Consider the following 16,015-nt stretch of genomic DNA (forward strand, 5'->3'; position numbering starts at 1 on the left):
AGTCGCGATGTGGGGCATTTGATGAGCGACTCAACATGCGATGCTCCCAACTCTCACCCGCGATTGCTGCAACGACAAGCACACGAGACGGCGTCTGTAATCAACCACGACAATATGCCACGACGAACAGAGGCTATTGATGACTATGCTTCCGCAGTGCCCCAGGTACTATTGCCTCTCGACGTTAAACGCGATGCCCCTTGCTAATTCCAGACAGATCGTTCTGTCGTCATCAGATGGGGACTTCCTTGACCACCTCATTCCTGTTTTGAAGGATGCGTCAAACTCTCGCAGAACTCCGGCACTAATACAATGTCTCAATCAATATACAGGAGACCGCGAAGCAGACATCGAGCGAATCGGAATGACGAAGCACGAGGAGTTTCTAGACTCTGTTAATCAACTGCAAAATGTCCGCGAAGACGCGGTTGCGCTCATTGCCGAGATTCTGAAACTCAATCAATCTATCCAATCAAGTACTGAGCAGCTCGCGGAGCAAAAGAGCGCGCTAGTAAACACAAAGGCCGTCCGACAAAACATCTCAGATGCCTCCGACGCTTTAAAGGAGTCACTCAAGGTGCTCCACGCTGTCAACTATGCACATGATCTTGTGCGGCGCAAACAGTACTATTCAGCGCTGAAATCGCTCGAGGATCTCCAGAATGAGCATCTTGTTCCAATATTACAAAACCGCTACGCCACCCAGCACAGGCTCGCCGATGCGATCCAGAAGTCTATCCCCGCTTCTAGGAAAGCGATTTCCGAGGCAGTGATGGCTGATCTTAACACCTGGCTTTTCCGCATCCGAGAAGCGTCTCAATTCCTTGGGGAACTTGCTTGGTATTATACCGAGCAAAGACGGTTACGGCAGAAAAAAAGGGTCGAAGAAGATTCATTCTTGTCCAATTTTAAGCTCAATTCGTCCATTGAACTTGTTTGCGACGAAAGCGAAGAGCTCGATGTACTAGACAATGAAGAACTTCAAATCGCATTCACTCCCCTCTTTGAGGCTGTCCATATTCACGAAGCCTTGAATCAGGCAGATCGCTTTCGTTCAGAGTATGCAGCCACGCGCCGACAGCAAAAGGACTTGCTACTACCTGGTTCAATCGACCTATCTGCTGAAGATGAATCGTCACTCAGCAGTCTCTTGGAAGGCATAACTGGATTTGCCATTATTGAAAAAGCCACAATGCGGCGTGTCCCGCATCTGCGGTCTGCTATTGAAGTAGAAGAGCTGTGGGAATCCATGTGCAGTACAGCCATTAACGTAGCCTCAAAATCACTAATCGATGTTACGAATGCCGAGGTGCTACTCAAGATCAAAGGGATTGTCGCCCTGTTTATCCAAACAATGGAGGTATGGTGGTATGCCCACGTTGACTATTCCAACTGATCATATTCCAGGGATATGGATATCCTGTTTCCAGCCTAGAGACTTTCATGCTCGCGCTCTTCGACAAATATGCCGAGCTTCTCAGGCGCAGGTTCAGTGATGACTTTCAAGAAGTACTCCTTCCTGACCTTTCCCTCCTCCTTCACCCCTAATCTCGTGTATCTAGATCGTATCAACAGACGATTACATGCCCATGGCGATTAACTCACAAGAGGAGTTCGATAAAGTCCTCAATGTCAGCTGGTATACGCCTGAACAAGATGTCGAAAGCATCACGTAGGCGCATGTCCGCAAGTTTGCGCAAGCATCCGCTAATTGACTTTTAGGTTCCCTTGTGTCCTCCCTTTCTCTCAAATGTACCCCCTTTGTTGTATCGACATTCAAAATTTTCTCAACCAATTCTACTTCTTCTCCGATGACCACTTTCAGCATTCGGATGTCATTGACGAATCGCTGCGGAAGGTATGCCTCTTCCACTCTAACTCTCACGAATTGCACGCTTCTTCACTTGCACGAGGGTGGTTCTTTGCTGACCCTGGCGCAGTCCCTCGATAGTCTCCTGACAGAAAAAGTCTGCCAGTCCCTCGTCGAACGACTTAGCTCTCAATATCTTGGTCAAATTGTTCAAATTCTGATCAACCTGGAACATTTCGAAACAGCGTGCCAAGAGCTGGAGCTTCTTCTAATAAGCGCAAGATCTTCCGCCTCTGCTGGTGGCCCACTGAAGCTTAATGCCACTGAAGAATTTCGAAATAACAAAAAGACCGCAGAGAAGAGGATATTTGAACTTGTCAACTCGAAGATCGATGATCTGGTGGACACGGCTGAATACGACTGGTAAGATGCGATACTGACTGGTCTGTTGCAGAATTTAACCTTTACTTAACAGGTTTACGACAACGGATCCATTAGAGCCCAGTTCCTACATGCAGACACTTACTCGCTACCTGTCAAATATTATGAACTCTACTCTTCTAGGCCTCCCCCGAGAAATCAAGGAGCTCATTTACTTTGATGCGCTGAGTCACACTGCGAATAAAATATTGGTACGAACCTACTTATCCAGCAAGTACCTAACTGGCTGACGCGCTGACTTTGACCATGGCAGGGGCTACCACTCTCCCCGGAGGTCAAATCCATCAGTTCCAGTGCTGTATTGGCTCTGGCTCAGGACGTCCGATATTTGACAGACTTCGTCAGTAGTCTAGAGAACGGCGAAATGCTGAAGGAAAATCTGGACGAACTGCAACAAACTGTAAATCTTCTGCAATCAGAAAATCACGAGGAGTTTTACGACATGTCGGTGCGAAATAAAAAATACAACCGTGTCGACGCCCTCAACGGTCCTGTCCTTCTGGAGAAGTATGCCCGGTAGATATTTCACTTCGTGTTTGCGTAGAATGCTAACCATTTACAGACTCAACAGCAGTGCTACCCAGGCCTCTACCAGAAGTGCGCCGCTATCCAATCTGTCGTCCAGGTTTGGAATGATGAAATGAGCTATCTGTAATTGTATATCTTGTAAAGGCGAGAGAATTTCGTGGATGTGCCTCTGCACGGATCACACTTGTATTTGGAGAAAGGTGCTATCGAGAAAAAAGAATACAAAAAAGAACGAATTATACCGTATTCCCACAATCCACGCGCTGAAGAACAAAACCATGGAAACTATAGAGCATGTATGTTCCGGGTGCCATGCCTCGCTGCGATGATATGACCGCAGCTCACTCAAACTCTTCGGATGTCATCTGTGCCTTGAATCATGTCAGAGTCGAAGTGAAAAGGATACTCATGAGCTTACCTGCTGAGCTTGCATGCCCGGATATTGGTACATATTGTCCATTTCGCCGTACATTGTACCCGTCGCCTGTGCTTGGCCATAGGCAGCAGAAGGTGCCGCGGGTACTTGGCCGGCATAAAGACTGGGGTTCTGGCGGTAATCCTGTTCGTTTGCGATTCCATGCCCACCCATGTATTCAGCTCCCGCCATCGGGTGTGAGTTGGGCTGCGACATGTTGGCAGACATTCGACCCTGGCCGCTTCCAGTTGGTGCTGCGGGCTGTGCAGCCGCTCTCTTGGCGTGAGACGCGGCTTCTTCTCTCGGCACAATGTCAATCAGGAAATCAAACATGTCCGACTTCGCCAGCGCAGATGCAATATCAGAACGCTGGAGTGTGCGGCGCTTGTTTTCTTCAGCGTGGATCCAGGCCCTCATAGTCAGTTCAGTGATGAAAACATCACAACCCTTGGCAAAAAGAATCGGTGCCTCGGCCGAGATCATCTTTACTTCGGGATCAGCTTTCATCACTTTCTTGATGCGTGCCAGGGGTAGCTGGTGGATTTTGTAGTCATGCGTCTCACTCTCCAGGTGAGTAATGGTTTGTTGCCAGTAAGTTGTTAAAATGTCCTTGTACTGTCCAGTGAGACCTTGGTGAACCTGTAGGCCCATGTGTGTCAGTACAAGATATCAGCCGATAGGAGCGCGGGTTTGACAAACATTTGCCCAAGGACCTGTGTACAATTCTGCGGGCGCGAAGCCTTGCGTGGCTAGCTGTGTTGTTATTAGAGGATGAGCATGATGGCCACATTGATAATGCACATACAGCAGCACAAGCACCTAGTCATCCTTATCAGTATCATGGCGAAATTTAGGCCAATGCTAGGGAGTTCTCACCATAATGGCCGCCCTGGGTTGTGTCGTAGACTGGCGCAGGGCGTCCCTGCTGTTGGGATTGCGCCGATTGGTTCTGTGAGTCCATCGTTGCCAAGTTATACAAGCACTGCTATTTGTTGGCTCTCTCGGAATGGCACTCGATGAATTTTGACTTTGCAACGGTCACCCGCTATTCAATTGGTCGAAATATGGTAGATCTATGCGCAAATCAAATTGTAGCAATGCGCGCGGTGAAGAAGCGATATGAGCGTGTGCGATGTGTTTGGCTGGGTACCCGTACGCAGCCAACTAAACTCCGGCAATGACCCGCGGTACACAGTGCCTGCTTCCTGTTCCGCACAGGCCGGCTTTCTTGAAATGATTGGCCAAAACGCACTTATTGGGTGGGTTCGCACGCACTGTGTACACCCAGTGCGCTAAAAAGACCCAGTTGTCCGCCTGGAAGGTTCCTCCACACGTTAAATAATAGTAAAAGTACAAGTTCGAAATCTAGCCACCCAGAGTAAGTTAGGTATGGCCGTATCCATACTGGCCCCACGCCCAAATTGTTTTGTTGGCGTTCAGAAACTTTTCCTTCCAATTTCTCTAGCACAATCAGTGTTCTTCGCAACCACTTCAGCCATCCATACGTCCCCTCTGGCAGCTGGCTGGACCACTGACAGAGTCTATGGTAGTCCATCATGGCTAAATTAAGCAGCCATCAAATGTCCGAGCTACTGCTCCAAGCTGAACGATGCCTGGCGGGCAATCCCAAGACCGTCGAACTAAGCGACGTTGCCCTGGACAAGGTGGAAGCTATCGCTCCCGTCATTGCCACAGTACCTAAAGGCAAAGAAGGGTCTATTCGTGTCGCAAAGAAGGAGAAAACTAGCACCACAGAAGCAAAGGTATGGCCCCGTTTCTTCAGTCGTTTCCTAGCCTCCTACCCTTTTGATTGTGATGAGAAGGAACCTCTTTCGGTACCCTGACACGAGGTATCTTCCGTTTTGGATAAACGCCTCGTGACTCCATGAATCTTTTTATTATCATAGTTACTCTGAATCACTGTTTTTTTCGAGCCGTGTGCACTTGGCAAAGTGCCCGACTCACAACACATCGAACAAGCACATGGATTTGCCGCTTCAGCTGCTAACTCGAGATCAGGATTCTGCCGGCTGCAACTGGTTTGACCTTCCCAAGACGGTTCTAACACCAGAGTTTAGGAGAGACTGGCAGGTTCTCCGTATGCGCGGCCTGCTAGACCCGAAGCACCAGAAGAAGGCTCTGAGGGCAGAGGCACCGAAATACTCCCAAGTCGGCCAGATTATCGAAGGCCCCGCCGATTTCTTTAGCGCGAGACTCACTCGTAAGGAACGACGACAAACTATACTTGGTGAAGTGATGAGGGATTACTCGGACGACAAAATAAGGACAAAATATGCCTCCATCCAGAAGAAGAAAGCGTCGGGTAAAAAGGCGTTCTACCAAAAAGTCGTTGCCCAACGGCGAAAGGGCCGTGGCTGAGCTTTAGCAGCGTTGATGACCCGTTGCGCAAGCAAGACATTTCTATATCCCCCGAAACTTTCTGCGGTGGAATCCCCTTGGGCCATGTCACCATCAGCTACCGCTATCTCGCCATGCGAGAGGAGCCAGATTTAACACCTATCGCGGCCGGGTCCAGGTAGCATGTGGCAGCTGTGGGTACAGCACACAGGCATGAGCGCCTAGCCGCCCTCGAAGAACTTCGATGCCGCGCCCTAGAAATAATCGCTGATCACAAGATTCGACCTCGAGCAAGCAGTGCAACGGTTGTTGCAACTTAGCTGGCTCGTGCGCCGCTCCAGTATCAGGTCGCGAAGGACCACAGTTGAAATATATTAAATTTCATTCATCTTAATGGAGCGCCCTGTGAAATATCGAGCCTTTTAAATTTTGCCACCTGATTTTCGGTCTGCTTTCACCTTCTGATATTGCAATGGTCGAGGCGCTGCCATGGGATGTGGGTCTATCTGTGATGCTCTCATTCGCTGTTGGGTTCTATCCCCTAACTAAAAGGCTGCTGGTCAACTTCACTCTAGCATCAAACGCGAACATCACTATGCGCCGCCATATTCCACGGCAATTGGTGCATTTCCGGGTAGGTCTACCAATCGCACCAATATTGGCTTCAGAATATACTCTGACAGACACAAGCCGGCCCTACCACGAACCAGCAACGCCTCGCTAGCTTCCAGGTTTGCAACAATCCTTCGGTGGACATTGCATGATCCATTCGCTAAATTTGTATCAGGTTCTACGGTACTGTCGGCCCTGATAAATCGATCTCGAATGATGAGTCAGTTACCGCTCGGCCTGTTGAGGATGATGAGCTACGGAATCCTCGATCGGCGCAAGCTATCCACCTAAAGCCTCTTCGCCGCACCCCAGAGCATGGCATTCCTTCGTGCGACCTCCAGCTTCGGTCTTACAGTATTCAGCCGCTCGAGTTCTTCTCCGATTTTGCCCTCCGAGCCGCATATTATCTAGGCCTACCCGCGTTCGGGCCTGTGCCTCTGCCGCGGATAACAGAGCGTTGGACGGTTCCGAGGGATCACTTCATTTTCAAAAAGTCACAGGAAAATTTTGAGCGAAGGACATTACGTCGGATGATCCAAATTCAGGATGGAAACCCCGAAACCGTGCAGCTATGGCTCGCCTATCTCCGAAAGCACCAGTACTACGGTATTGGCATGAAGGCGAATTTTTGGGAGTTTGGGTCTACGCAGCTGGAAAACACGGAGCAGTCTCTTAAGGGCAGCACCGGCGAACTACTGTCCACTTGGGAGCATCTTGGTCAAACTAGGTCGTTTGCTGAGGGGGAAGCTCAGGAGATGCTGAGCCGCGGCCGCTTGGGCGATTCATTAGGCGTGTCGCGTGCCATGCCTCGTGCCAGAGCGCCTCCAGCCCCATGAGGCAACACTTTGCTTCCAGTACCTCTTCAGAGTGCATTATTGTGTCTATTACAGCGACGCTATTGCAGCAGCTGGTGGGCAGTGAGCCTGTCCTGTATGATAGAAAATTAGATATGCTTTGGGTGAATCGATAGACGATTGGTGCTCGGCCTAGTGGCGTCCTTTCCTGGCTTCGTACACTATGCAATGCTCAGGATATATGTCATTTGCATGTTCTCATTCCCGTGTGTTCGTGTGTGCCTGTGTATCTGTCATCTCATCATCCGTTCCGAATTTCGCTTAATTTGATGTTGTTCTCGCATGTTGTTTGCTGTTCTTCCTCTGTCCGCCGTCCCGGCTAAGTTCGTCGTTGGTGGGGCTGCAAGAGGAAGGCCTACCCTGTTCCTCGTTTTTGCGACGTGAATCACGATATATCCCGCCGTCGTTTCGGGAGAGTCTCACTTCATCGTTGTTACCTTCGTGCGGTCGACGCGTTCTTTCGGCGTTTCTCCATTGTTGCGTTTGGTATCTGCGGTGCTCCGACGCTGTTTTCTGCTCCGTCTCTACCCCTCATACTGAAAGCTGCCGCAACTCAGCTGGCGACAACAGCGGCGGGAATGGCATCACAAGACGCCCTGGCGCTTGCAAGGGTCGAAGAGGTATGTACTATCGCATAAACCAAACAGCACCGCAAACAACCATCTGACAGAGAGCAGTTAATAATATCGCTGTACCAACCAAATCCGCCAGAGGTGATTGCAAGCACGCAGGCGGAGCTGGCCCGAATACAGAATTTACCGGAAGCATGGACACTGTCAAAGCAGCTACTCAGCCGCACAGATGAGAAGGTTCAATTCTTTGGAGTGCTCACCATCATTATCAAGCTCAACACGGAAAGGTGAGTAGCGAAGAAACCACTGGCTGGTGGAATCTAACCAGCTACCAGTACGCCGATTCTAGACGAAGGAGTGATAGAGCTACTGCTCTGTCTAATAGGATGGTACATGGAACTGCTGAGAAAGGACGGAAGCCGTCTTGTCACGAGGAAGCTCGTATCTGCGTTGTCAATATTCTTTCTCCGATATCACACAATCTGGCCGCGCTTCCTCGACCACATCGGAGTATGTCTAGCGAACAACCAGACATGTCGCCCGGATGCCGTGGACCCCAGCCTGCAGATGAACAGTGTTCTAGATATGCTAGGGCAACGTCAAATCCAGGCGCTTTTGTGGGTAGCCACGCACGTCGCAGATGATGTTATGCGGCTTGACCCGAACTCCGTGAAGAAGTAAGCCAGACTTGAATCTGCCACAACGAGACAGTTACTGAGACAGAAACAAAAGCGCGACACCGTACAAGGCAATACTGGATAACAGAGAAAGCTTCATAACGGTGATGGAAAAATGCTTCCAAAGCAGCGGCGTCCCTGTGCCCATCCTTGAGGACGGGATCAAATGTCTACAGGTATGAATATAAACAACGCATGTGATCAAACCAGAGCTAAAGCCTGCAATTAAGTCGTGGATTATTTTCACGCAAAAGGCGTCAACTCAAGGAAGCGATGCCATCAACCTCGCGAGACCGCTGTTAGGGAATGTCATCGAGCTCCTGGCGGTTGATGCCGTGTACGATGCGTCGGCGGAGCTTCTTATCGAAGTTTTATCCAACAGCCCATCACTCCTCACCTCAGATCATTATCAGCTTTTGGAAATACTGTTCCAAAGTCCATGGGCGGCAGGGTTTTACCGGCGGATGGCGGAGGGAGACTTTGCATTCGAGTCGACACAGTTTGCTCAGCTGCTCCTGGCCTTTGTTGAAACGAGAATGCCCCTTCTCGTGCAGAGCTGTCATGCAGATAGCTCTGAGATATTATCCCATCTTTGCGACCTTCTTCTCGCCCAAGGCTACCCCGTGGTAGATGACAGGATCTTTGTCCCCATTGTCGAATTTTGGTCCTCATTCGCAGAGACGATACCAGATTATCTTGTTGCTGACTCAGTCGAAGAACAGCCGTGGAAAAGTTCTGCATTTGCTTTGTTACTGAAGGCATGCTCTAATGCATGGCAGAAGATCATCTACCCAACAACTGACGAAGTAGCAGACTGGGATTCCAACGACAGAGTAGGCTTCGCCTACTCCCGAAAAGATGTCATTGACCTTCTTCAGTCTGTCTATGCCTTGATAGGCCCACAACTGTTGGCAACCTTTGCCGAAACCGTGATACTGTCACTAAATGAGTCCGCATGGATGCGACTTGAGGCAGCTGTGTACTGTCTCGGGGGCCTGGCCGATTGCTGCCAAGATGATGGTCGCTGTGACAGCTTCTTAGCCACAGTTTTCCATTCACAACTTTTCACAATACTGCAAAATGATCAAATTTTCGTACCAATACGAACTCGACAAGCTTGCCTTCAGTTGATCGAACTGTACACCGAATACTTCGAAAGGAACCCAATTTTGCTGCCCACAGCGCTTGAGCTATTGTTTTCTACGCTTGGAGATAGGGCTATGGCATCTGCGGCGTCGAAATCGATACTGCGACTGGCATCTTCCTGCAGAGCTCACCTACATACGGAAATGGATGCTTTTTTGAAAGCATATGTGCAGGTCGTTACCCTGCAGCAACTCGATTGCGCAACATGCGAGAGAACGATCGAAGCCCTGGCTTCGGTTGCTCAAGCTATACCCAACCTAGCGGTGCGATACTCCAAATACGGGCAGATTCTGGAGTTTATGGAAATAGAAATGCAAATATGCCAACGACTCGCGAGTGCACAGGGAGGAGACGGCAGTCAATTTTCTCAGCTGGCTTGCCCGGATACACTACCAGAGGAGCGCCCCAGTCTTCATATTGCACTCAGGGTGCTGAGGTGCTTGACCGGTATGGGAAAAGGCGTGCAAGCTCTTTCTGAAAATGCAATTGATCTTGAGTGTGAAGAACAAGCTGGTATACCCCAAGATGGCGTTCTACCAGGAATTCAAAGACGGATTGTCACTGCTATAGTCGAGCTTCAAAAAATGTTTCCGACTAGCAGCGAAATCACGGATCAAATCTGTCACGTACTGAGAACCGGATTTTCCGAAACCGAACCAGGACCCTTTGTTCTCCCAGCCTCAGAGGTTGCTCAATATCTGACCTCACATTCATTAGCCACGCCGCGAGTAGGGTTGTTGATCAATACTGCGTGTTCATTTATTAGCTCAATACGTGGAAAAGACAACCAACACAATATCCTATCGGCTGTTCTGGCTTGGGTTATCGGGCTTTTGAGGCAGTTTCCCTGCACCAGAGAAAATCCCATGGCCACAGGGGTAGAACCGCTGATAGACATCTCAGCCGACCCTGAGGTTGCGCAGAATGCTATTGAAATCTCCAACCGGATACTAACCAAGTACCCGTCCGTCATTCTTCATATCCAACCTGCAGATTTGGCGGACTTCTTTTTTCTCTTTGCATTGCAGGCCCTGGACGGAAGTGAGCCCTTGCCCAAGGCAGCGGCCGCAGAATTCTGGGTACGAACATCACGCCATTGTCTCTATATCTTGCTAATCGCAGACAGGCAACATTTGTCAACGTGAGAAGCAGTGATGAAAGCTTTCAACACGCCCTGTCCGGTGCCATGAACACGCTTGGCCCCCTCCTTTGCCAATGCCTCGCAAGAAATATCGGAGGGAACGCTTCCCGCAGCGAGCTGGACAAACTTAGCGAGCCTCTGAAAAGGCTGATCAACAGGCATATGAAAGCCAAAGAATGGCTAGAAGCTGCTCTAAACCACCCTTCATTCCCAAGCACAAAGGTCTCGCAGACGGAGAAAGCAATGTTTGTTAAGAAAGTGGCAAGGTTCGGGGCCATTTGCTGATTACACAATACAACGCACGCTGACCTCTCAATATAGTCTCCGCGGCGCTCGCGCCACCAACCAAGTAGTTCGCGATTTTTGGCTCGCCGCCAGAGGAGCGAGCTTCTCATACGCATCATGACAACGAGGAAAAACCAGAGATGGATCCACCAAATAAAGAGCGAAGATGTGTTGTACACGCGATCTATGTAGCAATTGATGCAAGATAGGATCCCGGGATTAGAGACCCATGGCTTCCCTGACCAGATGCATTGTCTCATCCGCGCTATGTCGTGCCTTCTTCCCCCCTTCAGCGGCGATATGATCTAGATACTTGGTGTCCTCGACAAGCTCCTTGTAGCGTCGCGCGAAGCCATCCATGCCTTTGATAACAGCTTCGGAAACGGCCGCCTTCAGCTCCCTTGGGCTGGCTTCGCTGAAGTCTGAGGCTAATTGCGCCGCAGTCTTGCCCTCCGCGTTGAAGATAGAGTAGATATCCAGTAGATTCGAGATTCCGGGCCTGGTCTTAATATCATAAGTGACGCCTGGTAAGGAATCTGTCAACGCAGACGATATCTTCGCATGTATTGTGTCCGCATCATCGGTCAGCAAGATGCGGGACCGTTCCAGTGGATGAGACTTGGACATTTTTGACGTCGGTTCCGTGAGTGACATTACTCGGCGTACTGGTGCTGTGTGGACCTCTCCATTAGCTCTTCACTGTGGGATAGATGATCAATTTGGGCCTACATATAATGATCTCCGGGGAGACGAGTTGGGGCCCATAGGCATGATTAAAGTTGGTGACGCACTCGCGTGCAAACTCAATATGCTGTTGCTGATCGTGGCCAACAGGAACATGAGTTGCCCTAGGCGATCGTGAGCAGTTGTGCCACATGCCAGATCTTATAGTAGACGAACCTGTGAACGAGAATGTCGGCAGCTTGTAAGACTGGGTAGGAGAAAAGGCCTAGCTTGAGTTTGTTTCCAACACGCCCATCGCTTATATGAGACGACTCTTCCAGACTAAGCTTGGACTGAAGGCTTGTAAGTGACGAGATCATTGGCGGCGTTCTATATGTATTTACCTTCCACTGCGTCATCCGAGAAAGATATCCCACCGATGCTGTGCATGATAGTATCCACATGAGCTCAGAGTGCGCTGAGACCTGTTGACATTTAGCTGCGATTGTCCACGCCCTTTACTTTGTCTATCCATACATCGGACTGATAGAATAGGGTGCATCTGCTCGGGTCAATGCCAATGGCTAGTAACGAAGCTAAAGCATCCCTCTTCGCCTTTCTCAGAGCCGTACGATTTTGTGGTACCGTGATGGCGTGTAGGTCGACAATCGAGTAGAGCAGGCGAGTAGACTCAGGTTCCTCGCGTTGACGCTGAACCCATTGCCGTAGTGCACCGGCGTAGTTGCCTAAGTGCGGGACGCCTGTGGGCTGGATCCCGGAGAAGATAACCCGCGGTTGTAGGGACTGGGTTGATAGAAGTCGTCGCATTGTATGTGTATGTGCTTCAAGGCCGCAATGACTGGATGCGGCCCTGTTCGTCCCTTAAACAAGAGCGAGCTTCAAGTACTTCGGGCTGATGTGTGCCTAGGTCATGCGGCTAAAACGTAGCGCAAGATGGAGTGAGTGGGTTTAACTAAATGTGTTGAACAGTAAGGTCAAGTCAAATTCATGTGTGGATCCCGCTTTTGCTGCAACGTGAGCCCGGGAGGTGGTCTAACGGTCTAACTTCCGAAGATGCTGTCGCTAAATTGCTATTAAAGGCCTTAAGTTCAAATCCCACACCTAGGAAAAACATGGTCAGTACTAAATGTACCTAGAAGAAGACTATAGAAATATCTGATATCGCAGTTCATTAGGAGCAAATACTCCTAACAATAGGGTGTGTGTTGAACAGTTGAACAGTACAGTACTTAAGGTCAAATTCATGCTAGTAAAGGTGTGGATCCCGCTTTTGCTGCAACGCGACAAAATGCGCGGACCTAGCTTCTTTGACAGCAAGCGCTCTCAAAAAGAGAAAAAAGTACTAGCAAATAACGTAACAATAAGAAATGTGAAAAGGCCACATAAGGCGGAAATATTACGTAGTTAGATGTTCGTCGAGGAGAGCAGCTTTTGTCTAGCAATATATTCTATCTAGCTAGTAGTATTCATCAACTTTAGGTTTCAGGATACTATAGGTAGGTAGCTAAGAGGGCTTTCACGAAAGAAATAAAAAAAGCATTGTGCTGGCGAATAGGCATTCCCAATCACGAAAATATAATCAGACGGAAACTATAGAGTGACCATTTATTTTAGAGGTCATCCGAAAGTAAATATTTCGCGGACGTACAGGCGGTGACTGCTATTCTTTTTGACCTAGAAGGAGACATGTGTTCGGTAAAAACGAGAAAAAAAAAAAGCCAGGCGCTCAGCTAGTTTGTCCGATGCAGTGAAAAACAAACAATATCTATAAGGTGTATTCTAGCCGCACTTAGCCAATGCTTTATTTCTTAACTATCTTACTCCTATATTTTTTAGCAGCTTTTCTATAGAACAACGCCAATAAATACAGTGTAAATTAAAATAGCACTATAATAATAATGTCTTTCCATTACTAACAAGACTATCATAAACATGCTACACCCGATCATCAAGGGTGGGTTACGAGATCAAGCGGATAGACCTGTTGTTTTTCGGCATGAAATCTAGGAGCACGCGATCATATCGCCGGCGTCACGCGGCAAAACTGCTTAACTGCTCCAGGGAGGACCTCCTTTTTGCTCGTCACGTATTCCTCTAGGACCGGGTATGCATGGCCTTCATCCAAGCCCTACCCCCGGTTAACCATCAATAACAAAGCACCATGCCAGAGGGGAATCCGATTTGACATTTCCTAGCGAGCTACGAGAATACAATAGATGGAAATGAATCCCTTCTATAACGTAAGAAGGTGATGATCTCGTCTCAATGTGGCATGTCCATCGTTCTTGGTCCACTGTGCCGCAGGTGGGGGGAGGGGTGCTAGAACCGCATGTATCCGTTGGCGGGAACTTGTTACGCAAGATATATGAACTCTCCCACCAACCACCAAGGGCCCTTTCGATGCGACTGCGGCCAGTGGGAATTCCTTGGAAACCACATACCTTCCTACCCCCAAGATCTCAGTCTGCCCCATTTCATCATACATCAGCATCCTTTGACGCTATGGATCGTGTAAACACCACACCCCGCCTTGCGGAGCTCCGCAAGCTGATGAAGGCGAACAACATCAGTGCTTACAGTGAGTCCTTTCCGGAGGAGCAGGGCTGCCAGGGTCTAATTCGACACAGTTATCCCCTCTGGTGACAGTCATGCATCTGAGTACGCCGCAGACTGCTTCAACCGCCGGGAGTACCTCTCGGGCTTCGACGGATCTGCTGGCACGGCCGTCGTCAGCGAAGATGCGGCGGCACTCTCGACCGACGGCCGATACTTCAACCAGGCCACACAGCAGCTGGACGATAACTGGAGGCTGATAAAGTTTGGAATTCCCGAGGAGATGACCTGGCAGGACTGGGTAGCCGAGCAGTGCAAGGACGGCAAGGCGGCTGGCGTAGACCCGACCCTCATCACGCCCGCTGTCGCGAAGAAGCTTACGGAGACGATCCGTAAGGCTGGTGGCTCTGGACTGGTGGCTATCCATGAAAACCTGGTTGACAAGATCTGGGGCAAAGAGCGTCCCGCCACCCCGACCAACACAATTTTTATCCACCCGGACAAGTATGCTGGGAAAACCGTCAAGGACAAGCTCGCCGAGCTCCGCGAGGAGATCGCTAAGAAAAAGGCTGCTGGTATGTACGTCACTGCCTTGGACGAAGTTGCCTGGCTCTTCAATCTCCGTGGTCACGATGTCGAGTATAACCCGGTTTTCTACTGCTATGCATCCATCACACATGACAAGGCCATTCTTTACGTCGAGGAGTCCAAGGCCAATCAATCCGTCCGAGATCACCTCGCTGCGAACGATGTTGAGATCAAGCCCTACACCAGATTCTTTGCTGATGTCGAGCAGGCCTCTGACGGCAAGTACCTGATCACCGACACCGCCTCGTGGGCTGTGAAGACCGCCATTGGCGGCGAGGACAAGGCCGAGGAGGTCAAGAGCTCTATCACGGATGCCAAGTCGGTCAAGAATGACGTCGAGTTGGAGGGTATGCGAGCTTGTCATATCCGTGACGGCGCTGCCCTGACTTCGTACTATGCCTGGCTCGAGAACCAGCTTGTTGAGAAGAAGGCATCCATTGACGAGGCGCAGGCCGCCGACATGCTGATGGAGTTTCGCAAGAAGCAAGATCTCTTCGTCGGCGAGTCCTTTGCAACCATTTCCTGCACCGGACCCAAGTAAGAGCTGGCGCTCCAACGACGCAAGCAAGAGGCTAACATGTCCTCCAGCGCGGCCATCATGCACTACCACGCCAGACACGGCAAGAGCTCGATCATCGATCCCAACGCCGTCTACCTCTGCGACGCTGGTGCCCAATACTACGATGGCACGACAGACACCACTCGCACTATGCACTTTGGAACCCCGACCGAGCGCGAAAAGGAGGCTTACACGCGCGTCCTCAAGGGTCTCATTGCCCTGGACCGGGCGATCTTTCCCAAGGGCGCTACCGGGTTTGCTCTGGACGCCTTTGCCAGACAGTTTCTTTGGGTAGGCTCATCGATCCGTTGCACGTCTGCACTATGGCTAATCTATTGTAGAACGCTGGCCTCGATTTTCGCCACGGCACTGGCCATGGTGTCGGTTCGTTCCTCAATGTGCATGAGGGCCCCATGGGTATCGGCGCCCGTCCGGCGTACAGCGAATTCCCCCTCAAGCCCGGCAACGTCCTCTCGAATGAACCCGGCTACTACGAAGATGGCAACTTTGGTATACGTATCGAGAACGTCATTGTAGTCAAGGAGGTCAGGACGAAGAATAACTTTGGCGGCACGCCGTACTACGGATTCGAAAACGTCACCATGGCCCCCTATTGTAGTAACATGATGGACAAGTCCCTACTGACCCAGGAGGAGAAGGAGTGGATCAATGCCAAGAACAAGGAGACTTTGGAAAAGACCCAGGGCTTGCTCGCGAAGGATGAGCTGGCGCTCGCTTTCCTGCAGCGTAACACCCAGCCCATCTAAAGGCGCACAAATGCCGCGAGGATAA

General features: G+C 50.1%; 7 protein-coding genes across 7 annotated transcripts; 5 read left to right on the forward strand and 2 right to left on the reverse strand.

The window, feature by feature from the left end:
• Positions 1–114: 114 nt before the first annotated feature.
• Positions 115–2,895, forward strand: CCM_05816 (Exocyst complex component Sec15, putative; the record flags this gene model as incomplete). The annotated part of the gene is made up of 9 exons (XM_006670960.1): positions 115–165; positions 218–1,360; positions 1,408–1,509; positions 1,563–1,672; positions 1,723–1,858; positions 1,941–2,233; positions 2,286–2,442; positions 2,505–2,767; positions 2,814–2,895. The coding sequence occupies 9 exons, from the start codon at positions 115–117 to the stop codon at positions 2,893–2,895; spliced, it is 2,337 nt and encodes a 778-aa protein (XP_006671023.1).
• A 225-nt stretch (positions 2,896–3,120) lies between these two features.
• Positions 3,121–3,677, reverse strand: CCM_05817 (CCAAT-binding factor complex subunit HapE; the record flags this gene model as incomplete). The annotated part of the gene is made up of 2 exons (XM_006670961.1): positions 3,121–3,150; positions 3,198–3,677. The coding sequence occupies 2 exons, from the start codon at positions 3,675–3,677 to the stop codon at positions 3,121–3,123; spliced, it is 510 nt and encodes a 169-aa protein (XP_006671024.1).
• A 1,073-nt stretch (positions 3,678–4,750) lies between these two features.
• CCM_05818 (rRNA-processing protein FCF2) lies at positions 4,751–5,573 on the forward strand (the record flags this gene model as incomplete). Its single annotated transcript, XM_006670962.1, has 2 exons — positions 4,751–4,957; positions 5,214–5,573. 2 exons carry the CDS (start codon positions 4,751–4,753, stop codon positions 5,571–5,573), a joined length of 567 nt encoding a protein of 188 aa, XP_006671025.1.
• A 451-nt stretch (positions 5,574–6,024) lies between these two features.
• On the forward strand, positions 6,025–7,000 carry CCM_05819 (30S ribosomal protein S10; the record flags this gene model as incomplete). Its single annotated transcript, XM_006670963.1, has 3 exons — positions 6,025–6,048; positions 6,105–6,283; positions 6,340–7,000. 3 exons carry the CDS (start codon positions 6,025–6,027, stop codon positions 6,998–7,000), a joined length of 864 nt encoding a protein of 287 aa, XP_006671026.1.
• Positions 7,001–7,596: 596 nt separating this feature from the next.
• CCM_05820 (importin 13, putative) lies at positions 7,597–10,839 on the forward strand (the record flags this gene model as incomplete). The annotated part of the gene is made up of 6 exons (XM_006670964.1): positions 7,597–7,638; positions 7,696–7,877; positions 7,926–8,267; positions 8,323–8,443; positions 8,486–10,492; positions 10,540–10,839. The coding sequence occupies 6 exons, from the start codon at positions 7,597–7,599 to the stop codon at positions 10,837–10,839; spliced, it is 2,994 nt and encodes a 997-aa protein (XP_006671027.1).
• Positions 10,840–11,058: 219 nt separating this feature from the next.
• Positions 11,059–12,330, reverse strand: CCM_05821 (tryptophanyl-tRNA synthetase; the record flags this gene model as incomplete). The annotated part of the gene is made up of 5 exons (XM_006670965.1): positions 11,059–11,510; positions 11,569–11,687; positions 11,740–11,855; positions 11,907–11,987; positions 12,040–12,330. The coding sequence occupies 5 exons, from the start codon at positions 12,328–12,330 to the stop codon at positions 11,059–11,061; spliced, it is 1,059 nt and encodes a 352-aa protein (XP_006671028.1).
• A 1,695-nt stretch (positions 12,331–14,025) lies between these two features.
• Positions 14,026–15,990, forward strand: CCM_05822 (aminopeptidase P, putative; the record flags this gene model as incomplete). The annotated part of the gene is made up of 4 exons (XM_006670966.1): positions 14,026–14,101; positions 14,151–15,201; positions 15,253–15,514; positions 15,565–15,990. The coding sequence occupies 4 exons, from the start codon at positions 14,026–14,028 to the stop codon at positions 15,988–15,990; spliced, it is 1,815 nt and encodes a 604-aa protein (XP_006671029.1).
• Between the last annotated feature and the right edge of the window lie 25 nt (positions 15,991–16,015).

Source organism: Cordyceps militaris (assembly GCF_000225605.1).
Source record: "Cordyceps militaris CM01 unplaced genomic scaffold CCM_S00004, whole genome shotgun sequence".
Lineage (NCBI taxonomy): Eukaryota > Fungi > Ascomycota > Sordariomycetes > Hypocreales > Cordycipitaceae > Cordyceps > Cordyceps militaris.